Source organism: Scyliorhinus canicula, chromosome 6 (genome assembly GCF_902713615.1).
Source record: "Scyliorhinus canicula chromosome 6, sScyCan1.1, whole genome shotgun sequence".
Classification (NCBI taxonomy): domain Eukaryota; kingdom Metazoa; phylum Chordata; class Chondrichthyes; order Carcharhiniformes; family Scyliorhinidae; genus Scyliorhinus; species Scyliorhinus canicula.
Genome location: NC_052151.1, coordinates 133,075,723 through 133,100,772, shown reverse-complemented (window position 1 = coordinate 133,100,772; position 25,050 = coordinate 133,075,723). Strand labels below are relative to the sequence as shown.

General features: G+C 43.1%; 1 protein-coding gene across 11 annotated transcripts in view; it reads left to right on the top strand.

Annotated features, from left to right (window-relative positions):
• LOC119967508 (pumilio homolog 2-like) overlaps window positions 1-25,050 on the top strand; it is a 123,947-nt gene that overhangs the window by 22,382 nt on the left and 76,515 nt on the right. For all 11 annotated transcript variants that reach the window (XM_038800165.1, XM_038800172.1, XM_038800166.1 and 8 more), the window contains exons 2-4: window positions 944-1,012; window positions 8,541-8,646; window positions 19,539-19,726. In XM_038800165.1, the coding sequence (XP_038656093.1) occupies window positions 944-1,012; window positions 8,541-8,646; window positions 19,539-19,726 (363 nt within the window). The remainder of the gene's footprint in view (window positions 1-943; window positions 1,013-8,540; window positions 8,647-19,538; window positions 19,727-25,050) is intronic.

Here is a 25,050-nt window from a genome sequence, read left to right as displayed (position 1 = left end):
TACTTTACAAATTTTAAATCCATGCTGCCACTGATCCTTTAATCAGACGAGCTTCAATTTTGCTAAAAAGTATTTTTGGGACCTTATAAACAAGCCTTTTGACACAACATAAACTGCACTACTCAACTCTCTCTGTTACTTCAAAGAATGTAACTAAATTTGTCACTGCATTTGGCTTCAACAAATCTCTATGGACGGTAATGCTATTTTTTGAAATATTTGTATTCAAATAAGGAATATACATAACAATCAATAATAAAATGAACAAAATACAACCCTCCTAATTTGAAAAAATTTCTCTTATATCTATTAAAACATTTCATTTTTTTCCCCTCATATTAATTCCATAATTTTTTAACCCATGCCTTTTCAACTGACCGTTTTCTTCTGGAGTACTGCCTCTAAAGTTTCCCCACCACTGATGTTGGGCTAACTGCCGTGCAGTTGCCAAGCTTATCCTTCTCTCTTATTCTGAATGGGAGTGTAACTTTTCAGCTCTCCAATCTTCTGACATTACTCCCGTATCCAAGGAGTATTAAACATTTGTAGCAGGAACCTCCACTCCTAGGATGCTACGCATCTGGTGACATTTCTCTGCTGCCAATCAAGTACACTCTCCTTTTATCATCCACTCTCTTTAGTAATTCCTCCTTTACTGTGACATTGCCAACGTCCTCTTGTTTTGTAAAGAAAGGTGCAAGATACTTCTTTAGTACCGTTGCTACTACAGAATCTTGTTTATTTTCCCTAATTAGCTCAACCTTACCTTTGACTATCCCTTTACTATTTATATGACGTGTTTCATGTTAGGTTATCCATGTGTTTCATGTTATATTATCCAAATGAGAACAAAACTGTTAAGTCTCTTGAGTCTTATTTAAATAAAAGCTTCACACATGATATGAACACAGCTCCTTGAATAACAGAAGTATGTTTCTTGCAGGTTCGATCTGTGGATGAGATGAATCATGACTTTCAAGCTCTTGCACTGGAGGGACGAGGAATTGGAGAAGTAAGTTAGCAGAAACGTGGGATTTTTGTGAACTCCGGGCTCAACTCTGGAAAAAGATTTGCGCTTTGTTTTCACCACCCTAGTGACCTACATGTGCCAGTGAGGCAGAAAACAGAGTGTAGTGTCAGAGTCCCAACTAAAATTCTGTATCTGTTCCACAGAATAAATGTTGAAGTTACTTTTAAAAATGGCGTTGGAACTTTACTTGGATAAATACATTTAAGTGCAAATTAATCATTTATTTATAGTGCATTACATTTTCAAGTGGTAATTGATGTAAAAATATCCATCAATTGATTAAGTAATAAGATTAATAGTCGTTAGGTAGTATGGAACATCAATATTGCTGATAAAAGAGACTTTTTGTTGAAGCTTATTGTCTTCAACTGTACCCAACCAGAATGTGCTTACAAAACATTAGATTTGATTCCGCAATTGAACAATATTTGCTAAATATTCAGTGTGCTACGAATTATGCTGATTAGCAATTGAAGATTGTCAGTCGGGTTCACAGTGTGGCTACATATATTCATACTCATGGCCCTGTTCTTTGCAGAAAGAATATGTACACACATTACATCTGCTTCAGTAACCACCATTCACTGGTTCATTCCTCAGGGCAATGTCTTGACCAATTAGAGTCAGGTTGCCTGGTTTAAATTTAAAACAACGCTTGTAGGTTAACACTTAGTCACCATAAGCTGGTGTATTCTTCATGGCAATGTCCACTTGCAACCAATCAGCACTCTTTCATACAGTGTAAATTTGTTGTCTCCCTGACGCAGTATTTTTGCGAATTGTCCTGATGAGTGCAAGATGTTGCTAAAAGCTAATAGCAGTCCTGTGACTCTGTTCATTCACGTTTTCTTTTTAAAAAAAAAAGTAAGTTATGGTCTTTTGAGGCAGGGTCCTATTCTTGGACCTTCCCATCCAATAGCAACACGAACTGGGATCGGAACACTAATTTCCCTTGAGAAGGTGTTGGTGAACCATCTTTTTGAAACGCTGCAGTCAATGTAGTAGGGACACCCACATGGCTGTTAGGAAGGCAATTCCAGGATTTAACCCAGCGACAGTGAAAGTACGGCAATATAGTTCCATGGCGACTGGATATAGCACTTGGGGAGAATGGGATCAAAGGCTATGGGGAGAAAGCAGGATTAGGCTGTTGAGTTGGATGATCAGCCATGATCATAATGAATGGTGGAGCAGGCTCGAAGGGCCAAAAGACCACTTCCTGCTCCCATCTTCCTTGTATGTATCTATGTAAGCCAGAGGTGAGTTTACAAGATGTAAAACATTGGGTGCCCAGGCACTTTGGCCGAGTAGCCTGTCATTCAGGATGGTCAGTGTATAAAGAAACCAATCTGGTGCCTGGACCATCCCAAGGCAGGTTACTCACAAGAAGTCTGATTGTTTTTTGGAGGGGTTATTTTTGCTCCAGTAAAAATGGGAAATGTTGGAAATACGCAGTATGTCTGGTGGCATTAGTGCAGAGAGAAACAGAGATCAGTAACCCTTCATCGGAACTAAAGCAAATCGTGGACCAAAAGCATTGACTCTCTCTAAAGATGTCTGGCCTGCTGAATATTTCTGTTTATATGTTAGATTTCCAGCACCTGCAGTACTTTGTTCTCCCACTTTATGCTCCATGCTGGGCATTTGAGAGTGTGGGTAGTTTCAGAAGAAAATATTTAAATCTCTCAATGCAAAATCTATTTTTTCTGTTAACAAAGCCCACTTGTGTGGATCGAAATAGCACATTATTGCAGGTGAATTGAAATCAGACATTCGTGCCAATCAAATATGTCACTGTTAGTTCACGATATTCTCATTTCTACATAAGATTGTTGTTTGCAGTTCTTATGAGTTTCAAGTAGTTTGGATGTTGCTGTCTGGATAGTGCATTGGGCCAGTTTCACAGAAACAGAGGTGGTTGCATAGTACAGGTTTTCTGTAATTTTCTGACAAAGCCATAGTTGTAAAATCTATTATACTGAAATCTGAGTTTTCAATGGCCTTTATAAACCGGGATATCGAGTAAAAAGCCAAGATGTTTTTGTAGACCTAAATGAAAGAGTTCGCACCCACTGTGACTATGGTCCCCAATTCAGGGCACTGAACGATAGGGGAATTCAGTATTTGAGGAGTTACGAATGGTGTTGAACGTTTTGTAATCCTCGACAAACATTTTTTTTCAATTCAGTTACGGGTTATGGGCGTCGCTGGTTAGGCCAGCATTTGTTTCCCATCCCCATTTGTCCTTCAGAAGGTAGTGGCCAGTTGCCTTCTTTAAACGCTGCAGTCTTTGAAGTATAGGTACACCCACTACGCTGTTAGGGTGGGAATCCCAGGATGTTGCCCCAGCGACAGTGAAGGAATGGTTATGTATTTCCAAGTCGGTGGTGAGTGACTTGGAGGGGGACCTCCAGATGGTAGGGTTCCCAGGTATCTGCTGCTCTTGTCCTTCTAGATGTAGTGGCCATTGGTTTGGAAGGTGCTGTCGAAGGAACCTTCGTAAGTTACTGCAGTACATCTTGTAGATGGTACACACTTGCTGCCACTTTTAATTGGTGTTGGAGGATTTGAATGTTTGTGGAAGGGGGAGCAATCTAGCTTTGTCCTGGATGAAGTCGAGCTTCTTGTTGTTGGAGCTGCATTCATCCAGGCAAGTCAAAAGCCTTTTAGATGGTGGACAGGCTTTGGCAGGTCAGGAGGTGAATTACTCACTCTAGGATTCCTAGCCTTTGACTTGCCCTGGTAGCCACAGTATTAATATGGCTAGTCCAGTTCAGGTTCTGATCAATGGTAACCCCCAGGATGTTGATTGGGGGAATTCAGCGATGGTAATGCATTGAACGTCATGGGTCGGTGGTTAGATCCTCTCTTGTAGGAGATGGTCATTGCCTGGCATTTGGCACGAATGTAACTTGCCATTTGTCAGCCCAAACCTGGATATTGTCCAGGTCTTGCTGCATTTGGATATGGACTGCTTCATTATCTGAGGAGTCGCAGATGGTGTTGAACATTGTGCAGTCATCCGCAAACATTCCCATTTCTGACCTTATGATGGAAACAAGGTTATTGATGAAGCAGCTGAAGATGGTTGGGCCTAGGACATGGCTCTGAGGAACTCCTTCATTGATGTCCTGGAGCTGAGATGATTGACCTTCAACCACCATACCATCTTCCTTTGTGCCAGGGATTACTCCAACCATCGTTGGAGAGTTTTCCCCCTGCTTCCCATTGACTCTAGTTTAGCTGGGGCTCCTTGATGGCATACACGGTCAGATGCTGCCTGATGTCAAGGGCAGTCACTCTCATCTCGCCTCTGGCATTCAGCTCTAATGGCTGTAATGAGGTCAGAAGTTGAGTGACCCTGGTGGAACCCAAACTGAGCGTCCGTGAGCAGTTTACTGCTGAGTAAATGCCACTTGATAGCACTGTTGATGATTCTTTCCATCACTTTGTTGATGGAGAGTAGACTGATAGGGTGGTAATTCGCTGGGTTGGATTTGTCCTGTTTCTTTTGTACAGGGTACACCTGGGCAGTTTAATAAATTGCCGGGTAGATGCCAGTGTTGTAAGGTGTTCTGGAACAGCTTGGCTAGGGGTCCGGCAAGGTCTGGAGCACATGTTTTCCGTACTGTTGCCGGAATATTGACAGGGCTTAGAGCCTTTGCAGTATTCAGTGTCTTTAGCCATTTCTTGATAACTTATGGAGTGAATCATATTGGCTGAAGACTGACATCTGTGATGCTGGGGACTTCCGGAGGAGACCAAGATGGATCATCCACTCGGCTCTTCTGGCTGCAGATTGTTGTGAATGCCTCAGCTTTGTCTTTTGCACATATGTGCGGGGCTCCTCCATCATTGAGAATGGGGATATTTGTGGCGCTTCCTCCAGTGAGAAGTTTAATTGTCCACCGCCATTCACGGCTGGATGTGGCAGGACTACAGAGCTTCATTCTGATGCGTTTGTTGTGAAATTGCTTGCCTCTGTCTATTACTTGCTGCTTATGCTCTTTGGCACGCAGGTAGTCCTGTGTTGTAGCTTCACCAGGTTGACACCTCCTTTTTCGGTATGTCTGATATTGCTTCTGGCATGCTGCCCTGCACTCTTCATTGAACCAGGGTTGATCCCCTGGCTTGGTAGAATGGGGGATATGCCGGGCCGTGAGGTTGCAGATTGTGGTTGAATTCAATTCTGATGGCGCACAGTGCCTCATGGATGCCCAGTCTTGAGTTGCTCGATCTGTTTGAAGTCTATCCCATTTAGCATGTTGATAGTGCCAACACTAGACGGAAGGTTTCCTCAATGTGCAGACAAGACTTTGTCTCTATAAGGAAGTCACTTCTACCGATACTTTCATGGACAGGTGCATCTGCAACATGCAGATTGGTGAGGATGAGGTCAAGTATGTTTTTTCATCTTGGTTTCCTCACCACCTGCTGCTGTCCAAGTCTAGCAGCTATTTCCTTTAGAAGCCGATCAGCTTGGTTTGTGTTGGCACTACCGAGCCATTCTGGGTGATGGGCCCAGAGCTTATTCTGTGCCCTTGACACCGTCCGTGCTTCCTCTAAGTGGTGTTCAATATGGAGGACTACTGGTTCATCAGTTGATGGTGCGTGGTACATGGTAATCAGCAGGAGGTTTTCTTGCCCATGTTTAACCTGAAGTCCTGAGATTTCATGGTCCATAGTCGATGTTGAGGACCCCCTCCCGACTGTATACCACTGTTGCGCCACCTCCGCTGGGTCTGTCCTGGCAGTGAGACGGGACATACCCAGGAATGGTAAAAGTGATGTTTGGGACATTGTACGGGCTGATTCTGTGAGTATTAGAATTGGAACAGTACAGCACAGAACAAGCCCTTCGGCCCTCGATGTTGTGCCGAGCAATGATCACCCTACTCAAGCCCACGTATACCTATCCCAGTAACCCAACAACCCCCATTAACCTTATTTTTTTCCGGACACTAAGGGCAATTTAGCCTGGCCAATCCACCTAATCCGCACATCTTTGGACTGTGGGAGGAAACCGGAGCACCCGGAGGAAACCCACGCACACACGGGGAGAATGTGCAGACTCCGCACAGACAGTGACCCAGCCGGGAATCGAACCTGGGACCCTGGAGCTGTGAAGCATTTATGCGAACCACCATGCTACCATGCTGCCCCTAATGTATGACTATGGCCTTTTAAAAAATAAATTTAGAGTACCCAATTAATTTTTTCCAATTAAGGGGCAATTTAGCATGGTAAATCCACCTACCTTGCACATCTTTAGGTTGTGGGGGCCAAACCCACGCAAACACGGGGTGAATGTGCAAACTCCACACGGACAGTGACCCAGAGCCAGGATCGAACCTGGGACCTCAGCGCCGTGGGACTGCAGTGCTACCACTGCGCCACCGTGCTGCCCTCAGGCTGTTACTTAACTAGTCTGTGAGGCAGCTCTCCCAACTTTGGCACAAGCCCCCAGATATTAGTAAGGAGGACTTTGCAGCATCGGTTGGGCTGGATTTGCCATTGTCATTTCTGGTGCCTTGTTCGATGCTGGGTGGTCCATCTGGTTTCATTCCTTTTTTAGTGTTTTCATAGCAGTTGAGTGGCTTGCTAGGCCATTTCAGAGGGCATTTAAGGGTCAACCACATTGTTGTGGGTCTGGAGTCACATGTAGGCCAGACCAGGTAAGGTTGGCAGATATACTTTGCTAAAGGACATTTGTGAGCCAGGTGGAGTTTTACGGCAATCGACAATGGTTTCATGGTCATCATTAAACTTTTAATTCCAGATATTTTCTATTGAGTTGAAATTCCATCACCTGCCTGGGTCTCTGGATTGATTACTAGTTTAGCAACAGTACCACTATCCCACTGCACCCCTACTTCTATCCTAATGATGGACAACAGATCATTAGTGAAGCAGCTGAAGATGGTTGAATATGGGACTCTACCCTGAGGAACTCCTGCAGTATGTCCTGGGACTGGGATGATGGCCTCCAACAATCATAACCATCTTCCTTTATACTAGAAATGACACCAACCAATGGAAATCTTTCTCCCTGATTCCCATTTTACTCCAGTTTTTCCAAGGCCCCTTGATATCGCAATCCATCAGATGCTGCATGGATGTCAAGGGAAGTCACTCATACCTCTTGAGTCAGTTCCTTTGTCCATGTTCGTACCAAGGCTGTAAGAGGTCAAAAGTTGAGTGGCCTTGACTGAACCTAAACTAAGTAGATAATTGCTGTCTAAAAAGTGTCGCTTGATAGCACTGTCAACGAGCCCTTCCATCACTTTTCTAATAATTGAAAACAGACAGATGGGGCAATGATTGGCTGGATTAGATTTGACCTGTTTGTGGACAGGTCATGAATGTTTTCCGCATTGTCACCTACTTGCCAGTGTTCTAGTTGTACTAGAACAGCTTGGCTGTGGGCATGGATAGTTTTGGGGCATAGGCCTTTAGTACTGCTTCTGGGCCTTTTGGACAATACTGAGATGTGCCATCCACTTGGACCCTCTGGCTGAACAAATTTGCAAATACTTCAGCTTTGCCTTTGCGTTGATACACTGGGCTTCTCCATTATTGAGGATGGGCATTTTTGCAGAGCCTCCCTCTGGTTAGTTGTAAAATTGTCCACCACCATTTATGACAGGATCTGGCAGGGACACAGCTTTGATCTGATCCGTTGGCTGTGGGATAGTTGAGTTCTTTTTGTTGCATGCTGGCTCCACTGTTTGGCATGAACATGGTCCTGGGTTGTAACTTCACTAGGTTTATTATCTCAGGCTTAGCTCTTGCATTTAGAGATGCATAAAGCAGATAAAGCTCTCCATTCTCTCCTGTCCACAGCCATTGTTCTAATGTCGCTCCAGTGTCTTGACCAGCTGGAGATCTTTACTAACAGTCTCATCAATGATTCATTTGTAGGTCTGACTAATGCAGTTCTTGGCATATTTTTCTGCACTGTTCATTAAACCAGTTTGGTCCCTGGGCTTGGTATGTTGTTAAGGCCCATTGCTTTTGTGCTCAGGCATTTCCTTTATTACATGGAATGAAGTGGATTGGCTGAAGATGGGCAATTGTGATGATGAAGAATGCAGGAGAAGGCTAAGATGGATCTTCTACTTCAGTTTCTGGCTGAAGGTGGCTGCAAACAATTGCTGTGGCCCAAGAAACATCTGAATGCTTAAAAAAAAAGCCCAAATGAATTGACGGACCCCTTTACACCAGAATTGTGCAATTGAAATTGTTGAATAGCTACTGGTGAGACTACGGTGTTAACCATGTAGAGACATTTGTATCAAAATTGCACGTGTATTTTGCAAATATATTCACGTAATAAACATCTACAAAACATCCTAGTTTGTATATTGTGAATGCTGAGATCAACATCAAATGAAGTGTGGGTGTTTTTCAACCAACATGATTATCAATGTGTCTGTGCACAAAAATATTGTTTCTCTATGTCTGCCTTTTTAATGTAGTTGTCATTAAGTTACTATTTATTTACTTCTAGCTTTTACCTGCGAAGAAATTCTGGGAATCAGATGATTCAGCTAAAGAAGGCCAAAAAGGGATATTCCTGGGGGATGAGTGGAGGGACACTGCATGGGGAGCATCTCGTAAGTGTCAATGTTGTTGTCTTTTAAGTCAATAACATTTTACTTTTTTGGAGGATACATTTATGCTGCAGAAATCTAGCATAGAATGCCCAAAACTAACGTCCGTTATGTGGATCCATTTGCTTAGTGTTCCTATCATAGAATCATATCCCTACAGTGCAGAAGGAGACCATTCAGCCCATCAAATCTGCACCAACCCTCTGAAAAAGCACTCCACCCAAGCCCACTTCCCTGCCCTATCCCAATGACCCTTTAACCTAACCTACACAATCCTGGATACTAAGGGGCACAATTTAACACTAACTTCAATATTTAAAATACAAAACAAAATAGCCTCTTGTGGCCATTTAAAAAGAAACTAACATGGTAAATAATTAAGCATATACAGTAGTCCCCCGTTATACCGCGCTCCGCAATACCGCGGTTCGCGATATACGGCGGGGGGCTTATGGACCCCAACTGTCAGCTTCCTTCTCCGGATCAAAGTGAGCCGGCCGCTGAAATTGACACTGCCGGCTGATTGGAGGGAGAGAGCAGCCGGCAGTGTCAATTTCAGCGGCCGGCTCACTTTGATCCGGAGAGGGAAGCTGCTCTCTCACTGAAACAATCAGCCGGCCGCTGAAATTGACACTGCTTTTAAGTTTTAATGTTTCTGATTGGAGAGAGAGCAGCCGGCAGTGTCAATTTCAGCGGCCGGCTCACTTTGATCCGGAGAGGGAAGCTGCTCTCTCACTGAAACAATCAGCCGGCCGCTGAAGTTGACACTGCCGGCTGCTCTCTCCCTCCAATCAGAAACATTAAAACTTAAAAGTTGGATTGGAGGGAGAGAGCAGCCGCCAGTGTCAATTTCAGCGGCCGGCTGATTGTTTCAGTGAGAGAGCAGCTTCCCTCTCCAGATCAAAGTGAGCCGGCCGCTGAAATTGACACTGTTTTAATTAGATCCACGATGGGGGTTTTAAATTTATTTAAAAATCTATGCTGGCGCTTCCCATTGTGAGTCTACGGGGGTCTGACCTCTCCCCCCGCCCCCCGTAGACTCACAATGGGAAGCGCTAGCATAGATTTTTAAATAAATTTAAAACCCCCTTTGTGGATATCCGCGGCTCGGATACAACGCGGGTGGCTGTCTTGGACCCCAACACCCGCGTTATAAAGGCGGACTACTGTAATCAGTGACAAAAAAACAAATAAATCACCTTTTCATAGACTGAATGATTAAACAAATTGCAAACTTGTCTCAAACATTTGCACCTTTTTCTTTAATACTTATTTCTGATTAGTGCACAACATACCTATTACTGGTACTCTTATGATGTAACAGTATCAGAAATATTGCAAGGATTATTTATCCTGTGGTCATGGCTCAGATGGAAACTATAATTCAAGACTAAAGCTTTTTGTAATGGAAAATCTCACTTTGAATAAGTTTGAATTCCTGCAGTTAGTGAGCCTCGATGTTTTGCTGGCTGCATTTATCTGGAATTGCTTATGCTAATTTTGGTTGGTAATTCTAACCTAATCTATTTAATAAATTACAATGTCTTTGATCTACTTTAAAGGAGATGCAGCATTTTTATTTTACAAAGTTAGGTCAATCTTTTGGTTGTACTTCATAGACATGACATTATGACTCCATGGAGTTAGAAATGACCTGATGTAGTCTATACATACCAAAAGTATGTGTACGTCAGTGTTTTTCAAACTTTTTTTCTCAGGACCCACTTTTGTCAACCAACTGATATTCGGGACAAATGCCGGCCGACCTTCATGACACAGACCATGTTCGCTTACCTTTATGAAAGGGGAACCTACTTGGTTCTCACAATCTCACTTGAATCAGGTTTAAAGGAGGAGAGGGCAATGCGCAAATCAGATTCAGACCAGTTCCATTGTGCCATATTCAATTCTATGAGAAAGGAAAATCTAACCACGCACCTGCAGGCCACCGTGAAGGGCAGTAGCAACAAAATGCGTGTTTTACTCAGAACTGGATACTCCTGGGAGATGCTACACGAGAATGCTGACAGCCTCATGTGCTCGTGATTTGGTGCCAAAAGCAAGCACCTGGAGGGCCCTTGACGTCAGGTGTGAATGCAGGGTGCATGACTTGCTCTCTGCTGCCTTTTATGGCCAAAAGACTCCAAACAACCTCATTTAGTTTCATTTAAAAGGTGACAGCGGCCGCCATTCTCCATGTAAAAACTGGTATCAGCTCTTTGGACACTTCTCCCACGTTCGGGTCCACTGCGGGAACGGTGCTTCCAATCACTCCATGACCCTCACAGCATCCGCCCATGATCCACCCATGGATCATGACTTGCAGTTTGAAAAGTTCTGGTGTATGTATCAAATAAGCGTTTGTCAATTTATATATAAGCCATTACAAAAATAATTCAAATTTGCACTAGAGCAGATTTGATTCCAGTGGGGTATAATTAGCACAATGTGGAAACATTTCCAAAAATAATGATAACTAGGAATGGTGCAAGATCAAGTAACTGATCACTGGGTAAGTCGATCAGGTTTTGCATTGCTGTAAATTTTTGAAAGAGCATATTTGAAACTTGGAGGAATGCGAGTCAGTATACAGCCCGGCCACTCTTGGAACAGGTTTGAACTTTGCAAACTGATGGGATATGGTTCATCCTTTTAACAGTAGGAATCTATTAAGGTAACGTGGACAGCTTTGTTAAAAACGCCAGTGTTGTGCAGCAAGCAAAATAACTTCCAAGCAGAAGTGTACATATTTTAGGAGTTGCTACCCTGAGATAATGGAAATACATGTACTTTTCAGGGATGAGGATGGAGGGGGAGCATAAGAAATATATACACCATTTGATCACGTATGGCATCAAGGAGCCCTAGCTAAACTGGAGTCAATGGAAATCAGGGAAACCTGTCCACTGGTTGGAGTCATACCTAGCACAAAGGAAGATCATTGTGGTTATTGGCGGTCAGTCACCTCATTCCTGGGACATCAATGCGGGAGTTGCTCAGTGTAGTTTCCTGGGCCCAACCATCTTCAGCTGCTTCATGAATGACCTTCCTTCCAACATAAGGTCAGATGTGGGGATGTTTGCTGCAAATTGCACAGTGCAGAACGTTCACCATTTGAAACCCCTCAGACTCTGAAGCATTCCTCGTGCTAATGCAGCAAGACCTGGACAATATCCAGGCTTGGGCTGACAAGTGGCAAGTGACATTCTTTTCATGTAAGTACCATGCAACGACCACCTCCAATAAGAAAGAATCAAACCATTGCCCCATGACATTGAATGACATACCATCACTGAATCCCCCACTATCAACATCTTGGAGGTTGCCATTAATGAGAAACTGAACTGGGCCAATCATATAAATACTGTGGCTACAAGAGCAGATCAGAGACTAGGAATCCTGTGGTGAGTAACTCACTTCCTGACTTCTTCATCTACAAGGCGCAAATTAGAAACGTGATGGAATATTCCTCGTTTGCCTGGATGAGTGAAGCACCAACAACACTCAAAGTGTGACACCATTCAGGACAAAGCAGCCCGCTTGATTGACACCCCTTCCACAAATATTCACTCCCTCCACCTATGATGCATAGTAGCAGCTGTGTGTGCCATCCTCAAGGTGCTATGCAGGAACTCGCCTAGGCTCCTTGGTAGGCAGATTCCAAACCCATGACCATTGCCATCTGGAAGGATGAGGGCAGCAGATACATGGGAACATCACCATCTGCAACTTCCCCTTCAAGTCATTCACCATCCTGACTTGAAAATATGGTGCAGTTCCATCACTCGCTGGGTGCATATCATGGAACGCACGTCCTACAGCACTGTGGATGTACCTACATCATATGAACTGCAGTGATTCAAGAAGGCAGCTCACCACCATCTTCTCAAAGACAATTAGGGCTGGGCAATAATCGCTGGCCTAGCCAGCGAAGCCCACATCCCGTAAAAATTAATTATTCTCCCCTTTCCCCCCATCCCCCCATCCGTTGCAAAATAAGTGACTTCCTGTGATTGAAAGATACACATTCTATCCTTTTCAAGAATAACAGTCTCAACATCTGCGTTTTACAACATCTACCTGATTCATAACTGCTGAACCGCTCCTCTTGCCGTTCTGTCTCTGTAAAGAAGTACTTCCTTTTCTGTTCTGGGCGATCCTTTTCCAGCCCTGTACCTGTACTGAAAATGAAATGAAAATCACTTATTGTCACGAGTAGGCTTCAAATGAAGTTACCGTGAAAAGCCCCTAGTCGCCACATTCCGGCGCCTGTTCGGGGAGGCTGTTACGGGAATTGAACCGTCTGCTGGCCTGCCTGGGTCTGCTTTCAAAGCCAGCGAATTAGCCCTGTGCTAAACAGCCCCTGCTGCTATCTTGCACTGAGAATATTGTTTAAATTTACATTCTCAATCGGGTATCTTGAGCACGCCTGTCAGATTACTTCTGAATACAGTTACCTGTGAGCTGTGTGGATGTGTGGCAGCAATACAGTCTGCATCATGTAGAGAATAAGCAGGTTGAGCATTGCAGAGAGCAATTTAAGGAAGCATTTTTGTGACGTCTATCTTTGCAAACCAAAGTCATTCTCCTTTGATATTTCAACTCAGTTTTGTAATCCAGTTTTTAAATTTAAAATGTTACCTAAAATTATTGCAACATGAGAAATAGCCACCAGTTTCTTATGCACATTATCTAGCCTGAAGCTTTGATCGAGTCTGAAACTTCGAAGAAAGTATGTCTTCCATAACTTTAAAAGCAGAAGTATGCTATGCTCGCTTCGACAGCTTTACTCTTAAAATTTCACTTCATTCTTAATTGCCAGGTATTCAAAGTACATATGAGCTTATGGAGTAGGCATGGACCATTCTGGAATTCTCTGTTTTCTGATTATGACCTCCATTCTACTTTCCTGTCTAACCCCTCTAAATCTATTTCTCTGTTCGTAATCAAGAATCTGTCTAACTTAGCCTCAAAAATATCCAATGATCCTGCCTTCGCTGCTCTATTGGGACGAGAATTCCACATTCTAATGACCCTTTTTTTAAAAAAAAAAAAATTTTTTTTTAAATTCTCATTGACATATTAAATAATTTTAAATAGAGTTACCTATTTCTCATCTCTGTCATAGGGGGAAACATCCTTTCAACATCCATCCTGTCAAGGCCCTCAGGATTTTACATGTTCCAATATGATCACCTTTTGTAAAGTGAAGTAGATACAGGCCCATTTATTCCAGGAATCAGTTGAGTGAACTTTCTCTGAACTACTAATGCATTTACATCCTTATTAAGTAAGGAAACCAAAACTCTACATAGTATTCCAGATTTGGTCTCACCAACGCCCTGTAAAACTGTGGTAAAACTTCCCTACTTCTATATTCCATTCCTCTTGCAATAAGCAACTACATCCCAGACTTACCAGAGCAGGTCAAAGGCTACGAAGGGTAATTCACCATCTGACCTCCCAAAGCCTGTCCACTATCTACAAGGCATAAGTCAGGAGTGTAATGGAATATTCTCCACTGGCCTGGATGAACGCAGCTGCAGCTCCAATAATATTCAAGAAGCTCAACATCATCCAGCTCAAAGAAGCCTGCTTGATTGCTCCCCCTTCCACAAACATTCGATCCCACCACTACTGATGAACAGTGGCAACTGTGTGTACCATCTACAAGATACACTTCAGGAACTCGCCAAGGTTCCTGAGGCAGTACCTTCCAAACCCAGGATAACTACCATCCAGAAGGATAGGAACAACCGACATCTGGCAACCCCACCACCCAGTGGTTCCCCTCCATGTTACTCACCACCCCAAATTGGAAAAATATAGGCGTTCCTTCACTGTCGCTGTGTCAGAATCACAGAACTGTCTCCCTAACAGCACAGTGGGTGTCCCTATACCTCCGGGACTACTATGGTTCAAGAAGACAACTCACCACCATCTTCTGAAGGGCAACTAGGGATGGGCAATAAATGCTGGCCAAACCAGTGACGCCCATATCTCGTAAAATGAATTTTAGAAGAACCTTCCTGAGTACTTGCTGTACCTGCGTGCTAGGTTTTTGTGATTCACGCAACAGGATACTGAGATCCCTAGTTCTATGCAATCTTTTTTTTTTATTTTAAGTACCCAATTTGCAGCCAAGGTTTCTTCAGGAGACAATTCTGCAGGCGAAAGACCAGGTGAGGTTGAGAAAGGGGTGGATGGAACAGACATTTCATTCCAAATCGAGAGGGGTTGCGGTCTTGTGGTTGGCATTGCTGTCTCAGCGCCAGGGACCCGGGTTCGATTCTGACCTCTGGTGACTGTGTGGAGTTTGCACATTCACCCCATATCTGTATGGGATTCCCCCAGGTCCTCCAGTTTCCTCCCACATCCAAAGATGTTCAAGTTAGGTGGAATGGCCATGATAAGTTGCCCCTAAGTGTCCAATGGTTGGGTGGTGTTACGGGAAAGGACGAGACATTGGGTGCTCTTGCAAAGGATTGGTTCAAACACGATGGACAGGATGGCCTCCTCCTGCACTGTTGGGATTCTATGATTTAGTAAGAGGGTCACGTTTGAGGCTGCCAGGTTTGTGCGGGAATCAGGTGATCGGTTTGTGATGGTCAGTGGGGTTTTGGAGGGGGTGCCGGTTGTGCTAGTAAACATTTATGTGCCTAATGGGATAATGTGGAGTTCGTTAAGCGGATGGTGGCAGGCAACCTGAACCTAGACTCGCATAAATTAATAATGAGGGCGGGTGTCAGGAGGCTCACGGAGCCGTCCGTTGCGGCGTTTCTGATCACGCAAATCAGCGCGCAACAGCCTCAGCAGCTGGCTTCTAATAACGCCGGCTGCAAGCGGCCTTCAAAATCGCCAATAACATACTTTTTAAAAATGCGGCCGCACTGCGCATGCGTGCCCGCTCATAGGTGCACATGAGCAGAGTTTTGCGCGTGCGCACAGATGAGCGGGCACGCATGTGCAGTGCGGCTGCATTTTTAAAAATCTGGTCGTAGCTTTTTTGAAGGCCATTCTCTGCCGGCATTCTTAAAAGCCGGCTGCAAAAAGTTTGGAGAATAATGTGATTGGTTGCTTTCTGAACTTTAATGCTAATGAAGTGGAAGTCTCTTACTCCAAGAATGGTGAGTAATTCAACGATAGTTTCACTGCAGCTGTAACTTCACCCAAGAGATATCAACTTTTTAAATCTTGGTTTTTAAACATTCCCAAAACAAAGTGCCTGCAGGTCATATTTGGAAGCTTCATCAATGAATTGATTTTTAAGTGCCTTTTATTTTTTTACATTTTTAATTGTAATATTTAACTGAAATGTGGTGAACCTCCAATTTCTAGTGGATGAAAACATTTTCAGAGTTTCTGCATTTTTTTCCTGTAAAATTTTATCAAACAAACCCCCCCCCCCCCCCCCCCCCCCCCAAACGTGTAAAAAAAAAAAGCCGACTGCTGCCCGCAAACTTGCGCAATTGGAGACACAGAAGATTTTTTAAAAAATCTATGTAATCTTCCTGCGTGAAGGGAGGCAGAGAGCAGATCACATTGACATCACGTGCTTTGGGCACGATTGCGATTCCTCCATTTTGTTAGCAGCAAACGAGGTAAGAGAAAATGGTGGGCCGTGAAGGTTGGCCGGCGTGGGCCGTGAAGGTTGGCCGGCGTCCGTGAAGGTTGGCCGGCGTGGGCCGTGAAGGTTGGCCGGTTGGTAAAAATGGGTTCCCGGAAAAAAAGTTTGAAAAACACTGTTAGACGATTATTGAATGTGGTCATGACGCTGTTGAAAGGTAGGATGCCAGAGGTTATTGTGTCCATGGATGCAGAGACGGCGTTTGATAGGGTAGAGTGGAGGTATTTATTCGAGTTTGGGCCCGTGTTTATGTCATGGCTGCGGTTATATGTCTCCCCCTCTCCACTGACCAGCATTAGGACAAATTTTATTCATTCAGGAGATTTTCGGTTACACTGGTAAGAGGCAGGGGTGACCGTTGTCACTACTTCTGTTTGTGCTGGCTATCGAATCCTTGGCTATTGCGCTCTGGGCATCAGGGGAGTCGTCGGGCATGGTAAAGGGAGGCTGGGAGTGCAGAGCCTTGCTGTACGTGGATGACTTGTTGCTGTACATTTTCAATCCGCTAGAATGTATGGATAGGATAATGGGCATATTGGAGATGTTTGGTGCTTTTTTGGGCTACAAATTGAAAATGACCAAAAGTGAAATGTTTCCAGTGAACACCCTGGAGAGAAGGGCAGATTTGAGTGCCCTAACATTTAGGTTGGACAGGAGTAGGTTTCAGGTACTTACATAATGGAATCTGGCTGACTTGGCGCAGGGAGTGAAAGGGCATCTGAAGAGGTGGCATGCACTCTCACTACTGTTAGCAGGGAGGGTGCAGACAGACAAGATGAACGTCCTGCCGAGATTTTTGTTTGTGTTTCAGTCCCTTCCGATATTCCTGCCAAAGGCATTTTTTTGTAAAGCGGATAGGTTAACTTCTGCATTCTTGTGGGCTGGTAAGACGCCGCGGTTTCGGGGCGTGTTTTGACAAAGTGGGGTGGATCCCGGATTTTTTGTATTATTACTGGGCGGTAAATGTGGAGATGGTCTGACGATGGTGGGAGGAGGGAGTGGAGTGGGTGCAGGTGGAGAAGATGTCATGTGTGGGGTTAAGATTAAGGGCTCTGAAAGGCTCCTTCTGATCTCCCTGGGGAGCTATACACCGAGTCCGGTGGGGTGGCATCGCCAAATGTCTGGAACCAACTAGGTGGCATTGGTGGGGGGGGGGGGGGGGGGATGGGATATCGGTGCTGGCCCCTATTTGTGGGGATCGCTGGTTCACCCCGGCAGGGATGGATGTCACATATAGGCGTTGGTATAGGAAAGGAGTGGACCGGGTGAGGGACTTGTTCGTGGAAGGAAAGGTTTGCAAGGTTGGGTGTTTACCATTGTGGAATTTTGTGCTGAAGGAAGTGCCCTCGTTTCCTCAGTTACTGGAGTGCTTACTGTTGGACAGGTTGTTATCGCCAGACTAGTTGGGGGATGAAAAGATCACGGGTATTTAGGGATGGCTGGTGGGCACAGGGAAAGCATGAATTGAGGAGATTAAGTGGGAGAAGGAGCTGGGCATGGAGTTCGGTTGGGAGGTTTGGAGTGAGATTATGCACCGGGTAAATGCAATGTTGTTCTGTACTAGGGTGAGCTTGGTACAGTTCAAAGTGGTGCATAGGGCTAATATGACACAGGCCCTGCTGAGTGGGTTCTTTCCAGAGATGGAGGATGCGTGTGAGAGATATGGAGGGGGGGCTAGCGAATCATGTCCACGTGTTTTGGTCATGTTTGGTCACGTGGTTTGGGGCCCGATATTTGAAACATCGTAAAATGTGGGGGTGGGGATGTCAGCGTGCCCTTTGATGCCGATCTTTGGGCTGTCGGAGCTGTTGTAGGGGAAGGACTCTGATGTGGTGGCCTTCGCCACTCTGATTGTCCGGCGGCAAATTCTACTGGAGTGGAGGTCAGTGGAGCCTCCCAGGGTGTTGGCATGGCTGGGAAATGTAGCAGAATTCCTTAAGTTGGAGAAGATTAAGTTTGCCCTCAGGGGATATGGGGTTCTTGGTGAGATGGAGGTTGATCTCGTCCCTGTTTGAAGATTTCTTTGTTGGGGTGGGGTGGAGGGGCAGTGTAAAGGAGAAAAATGTCAAACTGGGGATTGTGTTATGTTCTTGAGAGAGTTTGTATACTCTGGCTTGAATAAAAATATTTTTAAAAAAGAATTCATGTCGTGGGGGAGTCTACCATTTCTTGGTCGTAGGTGAGAGTGGCAATAAACCTCATTTAACCATAATGATATATGTGCTAAATAATTATGTGCATGGCATTTGATAGAATTTTGTGTGGCTTGGCAGGCACACAGCTTTGAGGAAATACTGTTCTACATTTTTAAAACTCTTAAGTACTTCACTTTTCTAACCCACTCTTGTCTCCTTCGTAGCTTCATAAAAACTAGTAGTTTTGCTTTTGACTGCCTTCCGAACTTTATTATTGTATTTCCTACTTTGTGTTCTATAAATTGCCATGAGGTATTTTGATGTTTAAAGGCATGGTGTAGCAGAAAGTTGGAATAAATATTTTAGTATTCCAATTGTGAAATACTTAACAAATTCAAATAAAGTAAAAAGTTCTAGGAATTTATTTTTAATAAATCTTTATTTCTCCAGAAAATAAGTATGGAAGGAGAAAAGACTTTGTATCAGGATTTCACCTTTCATAAACATGTACTATTTACCCTAAATTAATTCAGCTTCCTCGAAATTTCTTGAAAGTGGTCCTACATATCTACTCTATCTACAACAATAATCGAGCCAGAATTGCAGAACATTAAGTCTTTCCCTCATCTCGCCTTTCGCTTGCATAACAATAACACATTTCTGGAATAATAAATAGCATATCTTTCTCTTCCAAAGCCTCAGGACTTCTGCTCCTTCTGATTTTATTTCATTTGAGCATTTGTATATTTACTGGCTTTAGTGTACCTGGCCTCCATGGATACCCATTTCTAACATCACACTGTACAGAACGCAAAGTGCTGTGAAATCATTTCTGTCTACTCATTCTTTCACAGTCACCTTTAGTCTAATTTCCACCCAGGGTGTGTATACAGATCTTTTTTGTTCCTCATTTTTGCCACTCGTATAACAAATGAAAAATACTCTATCTTGTCTCCGTTCAAGTTAACAAGTGTCTGGCACCCACATTATCCATGCCTCTCTGGATCAAGACCTCCATCAATCTTAGGAATACTAGTTTCTTATAGAAATAAATCAATAAATTAATAAATTTTCATTATTCTTCTCGCTAGTTCAAAATTTTACCTAATATTAAAATTTATTCTGTTACCCAGACCACACTATGTCACAGCCCATCATGGTTCAGCGAAGACCTGGTCAAGGTTTCCATGGAAACAATGAAGTCAGCTCTGTTTTGTCTCCTCGTTCCGAAAGTGGTGGCCTCGGCGTAAGCATGGTGGAGTATGTCTTAAGATCGTCACCTGGGGATAAACTGGATACTCGTTTTAGAAAAGGACCATTTGTAAGTAACTAGCTTGCAATTAATTTGGTTTGTGTGAATTGTGAATATTGTAAGACTAATTTTAATTATCTAATTGTCAAATTTCAGTTTATTACATCTGACCTGTAGTTTTGAATAGTAGTTTTCCTCCACTTTTGAGCCACAGTTTACATTGTGTATGACATTTGGGGAAGTAAACTTCTGTGATTGTGCTAAATTTTATATGCAAGTATCTGAAGCATCAAAACATTGTGAATAAGCAAGAAATACAAGTGCTTGTACTTTAAAGTGGTTCTTTATCCACCCTCTTCCTCTTCTAGCCCCTCTGCAATGTTCCTGCATCTTCTTTCTTCTCTGTCATTCAGCTCAGTTGCATTTAATTGTTCCATTTCTACCTGTCCAAAACATTAGCTCCCTCTGTCTGCATACTCACCGCTAGAGTTTCTCAGCGATCTGTTCTGTCTTTTCACCCACGTGCTGCTCTTTGGTCAGATCTAAAGTCAGTTTGTTACCTAAATCTCACCACTGATAGCAAATCATTGTTGCATTGAACCTTGTATTGAAGCAAATCTCAATATGATTCAGGAGTTATTATTTTTTTCCTTCTCATTTGTTTAAACAGTGTCCTGGTGCTACTGGAAATATTGATGGTGTAGCTACAGACTTACCTTGTGGAACCCAGCCTGACTAGAATAATAGAAACTCAGATTGAGCAATAACACTGAATATATATTACACTAGTTAGCACCAACTTCATCTCTTGATATGTGGAAATAACATAGGAAGTTTAATTCAAGCAGTCTGTGCAGCTATATGTCCTCCATATAAATAGTTGCCTTGTGTCTGCTCTGTTTCCATATATTTATTCCACTAAGCTTCAGTCACGAGTCTAATTGTTCTTAAATATTGACATGGTTTCAACTTCGCTTCATGACCATGCGTTCCACAGTCTCTCAACGTTTTGTTTGCTATTTGTCTATCCCTTCCATATATAATTTCAAGTACCTCCATCAAATCACCCGTTAATCTCTTCTGAGGAAAGAGCACCAGTTTTTTACTTGTATTCCCTCGCATCAATTTTTTATTTGTATTCTCATCCGGTTGCACACCAGTAAACCAGAACTGTATGCTCTCACCACCTATAATGTAGAGCTCAAAACTGCACATAGCACTCCTCTTGCTGAGGTTTTATATAGATTCATCATTATATTAAAATTTTTATATTTTATTCATCCTGACCTAATATTTATCAATTCATTTCTGCTGCAGCTTGATTTTGATTAAACGTTGACTTTAACTTTTCTTTTAGAAAAGGTACCTATTGTAATTACTCTAGTTTTTGTTTTTGATCAGATGTAAGAAAAGCCATTGCCAAAATTTGTAGGAAGAACACTGAAGTCTCTGTAATATTAATATAGTTCACTGTAAATTAACTGGTTCTTCATGCATGGGAAATGGCACATAATATAAATGGCACATTGAGTTTGGATGTGAACTGTTGATGTATGATGGGAGATTTTGGAATTGGGCATGGCACACTTGTGCCTCCCCTTTTTTGCCCTCAATTATTGTTTGCACTTGATTGCATAGACACAGTACAAGGTTTTGAAATGCTTTGATTCTTGACAGCTTTGCATTTGTTCTGTTCAATCGTGAGTATGCTTTGGTTGCCACTCTGTATCAAAGCCCATTATTTTATATCCTTTTTTTCTCCTTATCAGCCTAGACTTGCCACCTTTTATTTCTCTGTTCGCATATCCTTTTGTGCTCTCAGTTCCTATCCCAGCCAGTCTTCAAGTTCTCCTGAACTTGTCTCATGCCTAAATCACCTTTGTGGTTCTCTGTATGCCACTTTTGACATTTTGAAAATGCCCAGTGACCTTAAAATTCCCTATCCTGTCTGGTTAGCAGGTTCACCTAGAGGATTACCGGGGTTAACTACTCCTTCCTGTTCCACTCATTATTGACTCTGTCATCACTTCTGGCCTGGCTACACTTCACAGCACTTGTTCCATCCAATTGTCACGGTAGCGGTATAGCTTGCTTACACCTTGATCTCATACCATGTCCTTCTTTCCCCCTCCACCACATGCTCTTGTTCCCTTAACCCCACTTGTAGCCTCAACTCCTTTTGAACAATACAGCCTGTTCTACACTCTGCCTCACACCCATTAAATTGTTTATGTACGTTGTAGAAACATAGAAAATAGGAGCAGAAGGAGGCCATTTGCCACTTCGACCCTGCTCCACCATTCAATGTGATCATGGCTGATCAACTCACGAGCCTAATCTCACTTTCCCACATATCCTTTGATCTCTTTCGCCTTAAGTGCTACATCTAATTGCTTATTGAAAACATGCAATGTTTTGACTTCACCTACTACTTGTGGTAACGAAGTCCACAGGTCAACCACTCACTGGGCGAAGAAATTTCTCACATCTATCCTATATGATCTACCCCGTATCCTCAGACCGTGACCCCTGGTTTTGGCCACACCCACCAATGGGAATATCGTGCATCTACCTTTTCCTGCTAGAATTTTATAGGTTTCTGTGAATTCTTCGAGGATATAACAAGTAGAGTTGATGAGGAGGAGCCAGTGGATGTGGTATATCTGAAGTTTCAGAAGGCCTGTCACAAAGTACCGCAAAGAGATTAGTGCGTAAAATTAAAGCGCCTGGCATTGGGAATAACGTATTGAAATGGTAAGGAAACAGGAAACCAGCGAATACAGTCCTAACCGATCAATCTCTCCTCAGACATTAGTCCCGCCATCTCAAGAATCAGCCTGGTAAACCTTTGCTGCACTCCCTCTAAAGCAAGAACATTCTCCCTCCGATAGGGAGACAAAAACTGCGCACACTTCTCGGTGTGGCCTCACCAAGGCCCTGCATAATTGCAGCAAGGCATCCCTGCTCCTGTACAGTAATCCTCTCGCTATGAAGGCCAACATACCATTTGCCGCCTTTACTGCCTGCTGTACCTGCATGCTTATCTTCAGTGACTGGTGTATGCGGATATCCAGTTCCCATTGCACATTCCTCTCTTTTAATATATGACCATTCCGGTAAATGTCTGCCGCCTTGTTTTTGCTACCAAAGTGGATAACCTCGCATTTATCCAAATTATACTGACCTGTCATTCATTTACCCACTCACTCAACTTGTCCAAATCACACTGAAGGATCTCGGCATCTTCCTGACAGCTCATCCTCCCACCAAACTTGGTGTCATCTGCAAATTTGGAGATATTACATTTTATTCCCTCATCCAAATCATTGTTTAGAATAGCTAGGGTCCCAGAACTGATCTTTGCGGTACCTCACTAGTCACTGTCTGCCAATTTGAAAAAGACGCATTAATTCCTACTCTTTGTTTCCTGTCTGCCAACCTGTTTCCTTACCATTTCAATACGTTATTCCTAATGCCAGGCGCTTTAATTTTACGCACTAATCTCTTTGCGGTACTTTGTGACAAGCCTTCTGAAACTTCAGATATACCACATCCACTGGCTCCTCCTCATCAACTCTACTTGTTATATCCTCGAAGAATCCCAGTAGATTTGTCAAACATGATTTCCCCATCATAAATCCATGCTGACTCTGATCCTGCCATTATTTTCTAAGTCCTTTGCTATAAAATCTTTGATAATGGATTCGAGAATTTTCTCCACTACTGACATCAGGCTTACTGGTCTGTAATTCCTGTTTTCTCAATACCTCCGTTTTTAAATAGTGGAGCAACATTAGCTCCCCTCCAATCTGTTCCAGAGTCAATAGAATCCTGGAAGATGACCACCAATGCATCAAATATTTCTAGAGCTACTTCTTTAAGTACTCTGGGATGTAGATTATCAGGCCCTGTGGATTTATCAGCCTTCAATTCCATAAATTTCTCCAACACCAGTTCTCTACTAATATTGATCCCCTTCAATTCCTCCCTCACACTAAACCCTTTGTTCCCCAACATTTCTGATATCTGATTTGTGTTCGCATTTATGAAGACAGAACCAAAGTATGTGTTTAGTTGCCACTCAGACATTTCTTTGTCCCTATTATACATTCCCCTGTCCCTATTATACATTCCCCTGTTCCTGACTGTAAGGGATCTACATTTGTCTTCACCAATCTCTTCACATACCTATAGAAACATCTACAGTCAGTTTTTATGTTCCTTGTAAGCTTACTCTTGTACACTCTTTTCTCCTTTTTAATCAATCCCTTAGTCCTTCTTTGCTGAATTCTAAATTGCTCCCAATCCGCAGCCATGTTGTATTTCTTGGCTAATTTTTATGCTTCTTCCTTGGATTGAATACTGTCTCTAATTTCCCATGTAAGCCATTGATTGGCCATCTTTCCCAGTTTACTTTTGTGCCAGACAGAAAATAACAATTGTTGCAGTTCGCCTATGGGCTCCTTGAATGTTTGCCATTGTCTATCCACTGCCATCTCTTCAAGTAATGTTTCCCAATCGGTCATAACCAACTTGCGCCTCATACCATCATAATTTCTTTTATTAAGATTCAGGATCTTAGTCTCAGAAACAACTGCTTCACTCTCCACCTTGATGAAAAATTCTATCATATTATGGTCACTCATTCCCAAGGGTCTCACGCAAATAGATTCCCAATAGTTCTCGTTACACAGTACCCAGTCTCGGATAGCCTGCTCTCTAGTTGGTTTCTCAATGTATTGGTCCAGAAAACCAACCTGTAAACACTCCTGGCATTCTTCCTCTGGTATCGTGGCTAATTTGATTTTCCCAAACATGCAGATTAAAATCATCCATAATTACAGATGTTCCTTCATTGCATGTGTCTTTAATTTCCTGTTTAATGGCATTACCAACATCACCACTGCAATTTGCGGGTCTCTATACGATGCCCACTAATGTTTTTTGCCCCATGTCTTTCTCAGCTCTATCCTTACAGATTCCACATTATCAGAGCTAATATCCTTCCTCACTATTGCATTAATTTCCGCTTTAACCAGCACTGCCACTCAACTGCCTTTTTCTTTTTGTCTATCCTTCCTAAATGTTGAATAACCCACCCCTGGTCACCCTGAAACCATGTCTCCCTAATCCCGCTTATATAATACCCGTTTAAATCTATTTGTGCGATTAGTTCATCTGCTTTATTGTGAATGCTCTGCATATTAGGGCACAAAGCCTTAAAGCTTGTGTTTTTAAAATTACTTGCCTTACTCCTAATGTTTTTCACTGTGGTCCTGTTTGAACCTGGCTCTTGGTTTCTCTGCCTGTGACTTTTCTGAATCCCCTTTCTGTCTTTTATTTTTGTCCTTGTTTCCTCCTCCTCTGACTCCTTGCATCGGCTCTCTTCCCCC